Here is a 10,415-nt window from a genome sequence, read left to right on the forward strand (position 1 = left end):
AAGACACAACCTACCTCATTGAAATCTTGGTTCAAAAGAAAGAAATGGCAGAAGGAACATTAGAAAGGCGGGAAATTCTGAGCTTCCGATTGGTTATTCATGTCGTATATAGAAGTTAGAATATAAGGGAGCATTTCCAAAAATGGAAAGAGGTGTGCGGGGTGTCACTGTGTTTCATTTATTATGTGAGCAATATCTTAGCAAATAGAAAAGATAAGACCTTATTTTATATTCTAGCTTGTCAATATCTGTAATTTGAGTTTCTAATTCGTATTAAACTATAGACTTAGTATTTGGACTTCACAAATATCTAATTTGAACCAGTGCTGCATTCAACATACCACATGATGCACAAAAATCGATGTTTATTTGTGTTTTTGTTTTTATTTACTTTTAAATTAAGAAATTGAGTAATGTATAGTTCTATAATTTGAATTATAATCTACAGTTTGATAACAAACTTATTGACATAAATTCATGAATTAGTAGTTCAATAAAATTTTGAACGCGAGTCAACAAACGAGATGACATGGCCTTTCACCTGTGATCCGTATCGAAAGGGTTAAGTTTGGAGACAGCTTGACTGGATAATGAAGAAAACTTTATTATAAATGTATGATGTTTCAACAATATTATGTCATCCTCAGGTACAAGCAGTTTACAGGCACATGAATATATATATATATATACACTATGGAATAAAAATGTCACATGACTGGAGATTGCTTCACAGTCTAGTATAGGTATCTTGGTACCCTGAGGTGTTGGGTTAGGATAGGGCTGTTTTATTCATTTAAAATAGCTTCCTTTATTCTGTGTTTAGTATTCAATGTGTGTCATGTTTCAAGTGTTGTGAATAGCAAACAAATGTAACTGCAGTGTGATAAAATTAAAAAAATATATAAATGGTTAAATTGCTAAAAAGATAAATATGTGATCAGAATTTTGGTTAAAGGATCTTCAGCATTTTATTTATTTATTTGTTATTTTTATGTTAGTAATTGTACTAAAGATTGTTACATTCATTATCATCATAGATTTGCTGAAAGTGGAATTTGTGTAATTCCGAAACGTTCATTAAAGATGTTTAGCAATTGTTGGCATGGCGCTACTATCCAGTATCAGACTTCGTTTTCTGATGTGTGGTTTTCAATATGTGATGATACTGTTGACTTTTCTTCATGTTTTTTTTCTTTATTTTTTCTAGGTATAGCTCCAACTGCAGTAGGTGTTCAGAAAACTGAAGGAAATCATCAAAATATTCCCGTAGTTCCACCAAAGAAGAAAGTGTTCATTGTGAAAAAAATGGGTATTCAACAAAAAAATATACAGGGCAAGGTTTGTATACAAAATAAATATTGCACATTATATGATAAAATTGTTTTTCTTTGGTTAATATAGCCAAATGTTGCTATGTCAAATAATAATGGTGTAATATTTCACTGAAATCTGTTCTAAGCAAGTAACATGCCAGCTTCTTCAATGCCTTTTCTTCTTTAGTACAGTAACTGACACTGTGCTTATTACATAAGAATATTTATGTACAACCTTTTTACCAACAGTATAAAAAACGTTTTATTGATTGGTATCTAATTACAATGAATAAATTAATATTAGCTAAGCCTTTCCTACTGTCTTTGTTGAAAGCATAACTATTTCCTAATCATTCCTAATATTGGGCAAAAGGGCTCATCGTGTCTGGATATAACGTGTATGGTAGTTGACTAATTATTATACACTCTTCTTTACTATCACTCATAGGTCTTATTATTAATACCTCTAAGATTCTTTGTTTGGGTTAGTAGCATCTGTTACACAATGTTAATGAAGTTTGCTATTATTGCTAGATGAAGTTTTTATGGTTTTATTGATTTCATCCGACTAATGGACTGGGCGTTACTAAGCTGGAAAATCTGTCATGAATACAACGTTTTCATGGATATCAAATTAGAAAACTAGTGCTTCGTATGGTTGTTTTTCATTTAGGATTAAACTGTACAACATTTTTACTTATTTCAGAATATAGTCGGGATATTATAATGTGATAGTCAATCACACTATTTGTTAGTAAAGAGTATGTAGCCCAAGAGTTGGTGGTGGGTGCTGCTGGCTGGTTGTCCTCCTTGTGGTTGGCAGGTCAAAATTAGAGACAGTGAAAAATAGCCTTTAATGGTGTCTTTGCCGAAAAAGCAAATGGAATATTTTGAAACTTTAATTTACAATAAATCAAAATATAATCAAACTAAATTTTTTTTGCTACTATTATTATTATTATTATCTATTTTTCCAAAGAAAATGATAACCTGTTTTTAATGCAGCTTTAGTTGTAGTTTACTTCATACATTAGAATCACATGGTATAATTCTAAAGCTGCCATTTAAAATGTTATCAAGCATTTATAGGAATGTATCTTGCTAAAAAGATATAACATTAGTTAGCACATATATTTTGTGTAACACATAGCACATACTTGAAAAATAGCCCATGTTTAAAAGCACTGTCCTAAAATTATGGTAATGTTTGATAATGAGACTTTTAAGGATAACTGGAGTGGGTTAGTTAAGAAACAACAGATCCATTATATATATTCTTCTTCTTCTTATTATTATTTTGCAGTTTGCAAATATTCAGCAAAATCAAATGGGAAAACCAGTAAAGGTCCTTCGTAAGGATGGTAGTACAATTTTCTATCGTAAAACTCTGAACCAAGGCCAGCCAGGTGTAGCCAGTCAAAAAGTGTCAAACATTCAGGCCACTCCAAGACAAGTTAATCAAGTGTTTAAAAATGTCCAGAGGTCAGGTGGAATGAGGACTGGTCCTGTCAGCTCTCAAATGTTAGCTGTAGAAGAAGAATTACAGAAGCAAGCATTTACTCGATTACAGGTTCAGAGACAAGATCAGCAGAGAGGTGGTTATCATCAGCAACAGGGTCAAAACAGAGGAGGTTTTTATCAACCACAAACCCATCAAAGAGGAAAGTTTCAACAGCATCTTGGTCAAAAACAGGCTACTTTTCAACAGGTTTTAACAGGCGAACAAAGAGGAAGTCTTTATCAACGACCAGGTCAAAAGAGGGGAGGTTTTCAGCAGAGATTAGGGCAACAGAGAGGAGGTATCCAACAGCGACTGGGTCAACAAAAAGGAACTCTTGAACAACCAAAACAGTTGAATCAGCAGAATGTTCAGAAGCAAAATGCTGAACAGCAGGAGCTAAAGTCAGTGATTCCTGAAGGGGCAGAAACCAAAACAACTAACCAACCAAACAGAAAAATAATTCAGCTGAAAAAGTCTAAGTTCTCTCAACAAGATGCTCAGGAGGGTAGGAAAATAGTATTATCAGCACCAAATAAACTTCAGCAACAAAGTCAAAGGCCTCTGTTGGCTCAGAAAGCAACTGAACAAACCAGTGATGTTGCAACTAGGCTTGATCTTCAACAACGAAGTCAGAGATTAGTATTGGCCCAAAAATCAATTCAGCAAGCTAATGTCTCTGGAAGTGTGCAGCAGCCAGCTCGTGTTGTTAGGATGGGCCCATCAAATCAGGTGAGATTAAATTTGTTTTACTCTGTGTAGCAATTCTTTACTTACACATATTGAGAGATTCTTAATTCAGTGTTTAATAGCAGATACTTTGTACATTTTTCTTTTTCAGATAATGGCATAACTTGCATGAACTGTAAGAATATATAAAATCACTTTGTCATCATAACATAAAGTGGCTTCACCTACTTTGTATTAAGAAACCAATTTTGAATTACAACATTCTGAAAACTAGCATTTTGTGTTACAAATGTTTTGATTTGAGTAAGGAGTTATAGTATAAATTATGCTGGGTGATTATAAAGAAAGCTCCATTATTTAAAATGATGATATAAAAACAGGAACAAGATATCATCAGATATGCATTTAAAATCATAGGTTTTATTCACAAGAGGTTTATCATGATGCAGAGGGTTTAAAAAACTGTATTATATTGTATAACTAAATCTTTCTTATTTCTCTCTCTCTCTCTTTCATCAATACAAGATAGGTGATTTGAATTAAATATTTGTTAGTGTGTGGAATATTGTGAGGATCAGTCAACAATGTTCAGAACAAATGGTTATTGCTTTCTTCAGCAACTTACTTTAGGAATAGTTTTGACATGTTGATTGAAAATGGTGGAAAGCATATTGAAAACCTTCTGAGAGTTTTTTAAGCATATTGTTACTTGTCCAAACTCTTCTTACTAATACTTCTGATTGGCAGTGTACCTCTGGTGAAATTTAATTTGCCAAGTAGTATCAAGATATTATTATTTGAAATATAGGCTTTTATGTATAATTACCATGAACTTCAGGAATTTTCAGATAGTTATTGTATTTACATTTTTCTCTATCTGAGTGCTTTCATGGATTGATTAAAGTTCCTGAGAACCAGTAATCAAAATAATATAAGAATTGGGTCTGAATGAATGGCTTATACAGAAGATTGTATCTGATACCATATGATGCATCTATTAAATTCATTAGATGACACTGATGATCATTTTAAAAGCTGTTAGATATATTTGTCTCAAAATTTTAAGACATGAATTTTAAAAAATAACTTTTATCACATTTGTATTGAAAGGATCATTTTCTCATAGCTTTCTCCTCCACCAGATATTAAAATATTTTTTCTACTAGGTCATAAACAGGTCTTCAGAATGTAATTGATATGCTATTCTGTCAAAGTAGAAACAGATTTATCATTTATTATGGTGAACAAAAATGTGTTGATATGATAACAAAAATAAGAAGAAAAAAAGGATGTACTTTTCAATTTAGGATAGTATAATTATGATCCTCTCTGATCCAGTAGAAGTATGGTTTGTAACAAAGATTTTAAATTTACTTATAGTAAATAGATGTCTACTGAATGTGGTTCTGGAGAATCCTGAAGGGTGTTTTTTTTTCATTAATTAAATAAGTTTCTGATTTTCATGTGATATATCAAATCTTCTTTTCATTTGGTTTTAACAAGTGTTTCTCTCCTTATTTCCCCACAGAGAACTGTTGTGGCTCCTAAAACACAGTGTGTGTTAGTGGAAAACCTGGCTGTTTCAACCACAGAGAACAGTCTTCGAGACTTGTGTAAATCTGTGGGTCCTGTGGAGGTTAGTGAAATTTTTTTATTTTTCTGCTTATATATGTTTTTTTATGCATACAAATGGTTACTCTGTGGAGACTTCAAAGATAATTAAACATTCTAGAGATTGTCAGTATACAAGGGATGAAATCATGTACATGCACTTTTTTAAAATCTTTTTTTAAAGATATATCTTCCAAAGATAATAAGGATAAAATATTCCTTCAGACTCATGCACTGTAATTTTCAGTTGAACAAAACTGAAACTTTAATAAATTTAAGAATTTCATTTTTGGATATTTTTTACTGAATAAAATAAAAATGGAAAAATTGAATTATGGAGAAGAGTAATTTTTTAATTATCAAGTGATATAGAAGTATTTAATTTGAGGCAGAAAAATTTTCTGTACTTAAGCTGTTTTCATAAATAACCAGTTGTTTTACATCAGTTCAGGCAGTATGACACAAAGCAAATTATTGATTACTGTATCTCTAAATATATTTATACATTCCCAGTACCTAGGGACTGCTCATGCATGCATTGCAGTATGTTGTTTTTGACTCTCTTGTCCATGAAAAGAAAGTATTTCTATACTTTCCCAAGTATTGACCTTGTTTATTAAAGTAACATACATTTATAATATATTCATTAAATGTGCCAGATTAAGGCTATTATTTTTTACTTACTATTCTGTATTTAACTTCTGCTAATCATAAGTGAAAGAAGCATCAAGTACAAATAACTTTTGTTTAAAGAATTGGTTTGTTCTGAATTAACTTGTTTTTTTAGACTAGCCATAAGAGCTTAAAAAAAACGATTTGTTATCACAAAATTTGGTAAGTTCTTTATCAGGTCACATAGACCTCATTTGGTCATTTCACTTCCAAGGGATATTTTAGGATAGCAAAATTCTCTGGCAATGTTCAAAACTCTATTTATAGCCTTTTTTTTTGGTCTTCCTCTAATTTGTATTATTACTAATTCGATACATATGGCACCTTTTGAGTATGGGTTCTACATAAATTTGTAGCTGATTTATCCAAGAAGTTTAACTACTGACACACACACACATCTTATTCTATGCAGTATCCAAGGAATGAACTTTTAGAAAAATCTTGTCAAAATAAGAAATGTAGTTTTTAAGAAATTTTAATTGAAGTACTTCTTTAGGAATTAACACTTGTATATTTTTGATTCTATCAGACAAAATAATCAAGTTTTATTAGCAGATTTGCTAGAGGAGAACACCTGCTGCAACAGTGGTATTTCTCTCGCCACAATATATTATATGCTAGATTTTTTAATTTTGAGGCTTGACAGTGAATCTGAATCATTGAAAAAAAATAGAACTAGGTCTTTGTCACAGTACAGCAATGCAGATTCGAATCCCCTGTCACACCAAACATGCTCGCCCTTTCAGCTGTGGGGGCATTATAATGTGATGGTCAATCCCACTTTTTGTTGGTAAAAGAGTAGCCCAAGAGTTGATGGTGGGTGGTGATGACCAGCTGCCTTCCCTCTAGTCTTACACTGCTAAATTAGGATGGCTAGCGCAGATAGCCATTGTGTAGCTTTGCACAAAATTCAAACAAAACAAACAGTACACCAAAGTAATTTTGTGAAAGCTGTTCCATCTTTCAGTGTATATCTGTTGTTTATTTAATTATATTTTTAATTTTATCTGTACATTTTATTTTATTGTAAATTATAACATTAAATTATCTGTAAGCAAGTAGACAACTTTTTGTCAGTTCTCTCCAAAGAAGTAGGAACAAAATTTAACTTTTTCTAGTTTCTTTTATAAAATGTGTGAAATATGTCATTTTGTATACAATTGTTGAAAAAAAGTGTTGACTGAGTAACATGTATACTGCAAGCTTTGAAAAATATTTTTGAATCTGTTTGCTTGAGACAAGTGAAATTCGGGAAGTACTTGTCCCGTTCCTAATTTTGCTTGTTCCACTGAAGTCAACAGATAGGAAGTGATTTTACAAAATAGCTTAGTGTACAATTTTATGATTAAACAGTATATTACTTGTAACGTTTAAATGAAAAAACCAACGAAATTGTAAAATCCATTCATCCCCAAACAGGTTTCTTTTCATGGGCAGGTGGCTAGGCAATTTTTCACACCCTGTACTGCATATGAGATGTAACTCTTAACACTTCACATGTATTTTTGTACTGTCTATTGAATTACCATTGATATTATTTTGATTGTAATGTACAAAGCTTGGAATAAATTTTTTGGCCACTGGCAAGTATTTTATACTTGCATTAAAAGCTACACTAAAAGTGCTAAAGAAAAGCTCAGTTCAAGAGTTTTACACCTTTAGCAGAAATAACTAGTCAGCTGACATCTCATTTTCAATTTCATACTTTTTAATATACTATTAAATTTGAGATATATTATATTTGTGATAGTAATGAAAATCGCTAGTATGACATGGGGTAGAAAAATATCAAAATAAAACTGAAACACTGCCTAAACTTACTTTTTTTTAACTTTTAGAGTCTTACTGAAAGATACTTGAGAATGATGCACAACAAGCTACCATGAAAGGCTTAATGACTGGTTATTTAAATATTTTACTTGCAGCTAGTTTTGTTAAATAATTTTGACCATTATTTATTTACAACTAGTCTGAATATTTACAAAATGTACAGAACAACTGGAAATTAATGCTTTTGTTTCTTAATGGTCATTTGCTAACCATTAGACCCACTGGCTTGTTGCCAGTTAGCAGCTATTAACTTTGAGCCCTATTGTATATTGTGTAATATGTTATTGCAACTAATGCTTAGTAGTTACTGATATTTCATAAATGCTTCATTTAGAAAGTGTTTCCAGCTATATAAACCTATCAATTATTTATTTAAAGATTTGGAATATGTACAAGCCAATATGCATCGAAATATGAATGTGTTAGTTTTCATGTCCAATATTTTTTTCTTTTAAGGTGTACTTTTTATATAAAGATGATTATGCAAAATAAAAATAATTATATTGATAATATGTACACATAAAATTTTCATAGTATTGTATCTCAGTAAGTCCTAGAAATGATGTACATTTCATTTTATAGTGTAAATTATGCAATTTCTTTCTTTTCAATAAATTAGTAACTCATAAACTAATATAATTTTTTTTCTCTGTGTGTGTATAAACAGCTATGTATAGAATTAATCCATATACAAAATATCACTAAAGTCAAGTGATTAGGCATAAAAATATAAGCAAATATATCATTGTAAAAAGTAAAATGTTCTTATTTTTTGTGCACAATCATTCTCTCTTCAATGTATGTAATTTGTTTTCATTGTGAAATGATAATTTAGTTATTTGGACAAACTGAAAAAAATTAAATGAGAACAGTCTTAAGTTGAAAGAATAACTTTCTAGTTTTATTATGAAATGTTTTTGTTCTTTTTAGCTTTATTGAATGAGGCTCTGTATAGTATTAACTTTATATCATTACACTCTTTCTATAATAACTTAAATTTCCAGGATATTATACTAGAGAAGCTACAGAAGAAGGCTACCATTAAATTTAGAAATCCTCTTCATGCACTCCAGTTTCAGAAAAAATACCAAAGGTAGAGGTTTTTTTTATTATTATTATGAAATGATGAACATAAAGTTATGTATAGAAAATATAATAATATATTCACAGATTCTATTTTGCTGTAGTAATTGCTCTTGATATTTTTGGTAAAGGGGAGCAAGATATATGGAATAAGGTGTGCAGTGTCTATTTTAACTCTGGAGATGGTTTTATGCTTTGAAGTACCTGCTGCTGTTTTTTTTATACCTTGCTATTTTGTTCACGTTATTAATATTCTTATTTATTTATTCTTCAGTCATTATATAACATGTAATCTAGTTACAATTATACGAGTACGGGTTGTTTAAAAAATGTATTCTGTTATTTATTCCTCGTATTTTTATAAATTGAAAAAGCCACCTATTAGCTAGCATAGCTGTTTCTTTAGACAAAACTCAATGTATGTAAGGCTCTCTCATGATAACTCATGTAGTATCTTGTATTTCAAATCAACTTGAACCTGACTGATGTAAGTTCCTTTATGGTTATTCATAATGTTGCTGAAAACTATTTTTTATTTTAAAAAAAGGCTCTATATTCAAAAGTTTTAGGGGGTAACATTCAATCCAACTGATCTTCTAACAGATTTCACATTTGCTTTCTAAGCTCTTGGTGTCTGAAGTGCATTGTACTCTTGAGTTTGATTGATGTTTGAAAGTGTCCATCTTGGTACAAGATTAAATGTAGTTGGCTATTATGAGACTGTCCTTTAAGATCAAAAGATGCTTTTATTTGAAGAAGGTGAAGAGCAGTAGCTTCTTAAGAAATGCCTTCAATCTCTCTAACAGTTCAAGGTTGTTTCATCACCTTATGAACTTATTGTCCATTTTGGATTTGTTCTTGTAACATTTTTAATGCTAAAAAATACGGTTAAGCTGGTTAGCTGTCAATTTCATTTTTTAAATACTGTGTGTGCACCTAAAATATTATTTTCTTTTTCTGTTTTAGACATATGCTTGACCTATCTTTGATACATGTATCTGTACTTCCACCGTGACAAGGTAGAGCAACCAATTTCCTAGGAAGGTAGGAATAGTTTTCTAGGATAGAACAGAATGAAATACCTAAGATGAAGAAGAAGAGGAAGTTAAAGCCTAATTTTGTCTCCTAGTTTCTCAACATCCTCTTACATTTGTCTCAGTTAGTTACACTAGCATTATTTGTACCTGTTATCTGATTACTTTTGTTTTTTGACTTGGCATGTGTGTAACTAACTGATTTATTGTGAGTACATGGATGCCATGTACAGGTTGTTTAAACCATTGTTAAGTTACTCTGTAAAGATTTGAGTAACAAAAGCAAATGTTCAATTTTGTGAATTTTCAAAGGCATTCAAACTAGAAAAGAAGTATTCAATCTTGACTGGTTGATTGTCAGATCACATTTCACTGTTGAATGACGTTGGAAACCAAGAACTGAGGTATTTTAATGGAAATCAGGAGAAAGTTTGTGCTGGGGAAGGATTGATTATTAATCATTTAAAATGATAAATATGTCAGACAAGAATCCTTTTATGTGTTTAAACTTACTGTAATTTGTTTTCTGTATATTTCCAGTGAATTCTGTATTTCTCTTCAAATAAGAAGAAGAAAATGTTAAACTGATTTATTTTTTAGTTTCTATGAAACATCTAACATCATCATACAAAGAATTTTGCTTTATACAGTATATTTCAAACACTATATATTAACACACCAACT

General features: G+C 30.8%; 1 protein-coding gene across 1 annotated transcript in view; it reads left to right on the plus strand.

Annotated features, from left to right (window-relative positions):
- LOC106458441 (RNA-binding protein 33-like) overlaps positions 1-9,745 on the plus strand; it is a 103,952-nt gene extending 94,207 nt beyond the window's left edge. The window contains exons 17-21 of the mRNA XM_022384658.1: positions 1,208-1,338; positions 2,617-3,543; positions 5,030-5,137; positions 8,619-8,707; positions 9,664-9,745. Coding sequence (XP_022240366.1) covers positions 1,208-1,338; positions 2,617-3,543; positions 5,030-5,137; positions 8,619-8,707; positions 9,664-9,712 — 1,304 coding nt within the window. The 3' untranslated portion in view covers positions 9,713-9,745. The remainder of the gene's footprint in view (positions 1-1,207; positions 1,339-2,616; positions 3,544-5,029; positions 5,138-8,618; positions 8,708-9,663) is intronic.
- The last annotated feature ends 670 nt before the right edge of the window (positions 9,746-10,415 follow it).

The sequence above is a fragment of the Limulus polyphemus genome, unplaced genomic scaffold, assembly GCF_000517525.1.
Source record: "Limulus polyphemus unplaced genomic scaffold, Limulus_polyphemus-2.1.2 Scaffold464, whole genome shotgun sequence".
Lineage (NCBI taxonomy): Eukaryota > Metazoa > Arthropoda > Merostomata > Xiphosura > Limulidae > Limulus > Limulus polyphemus.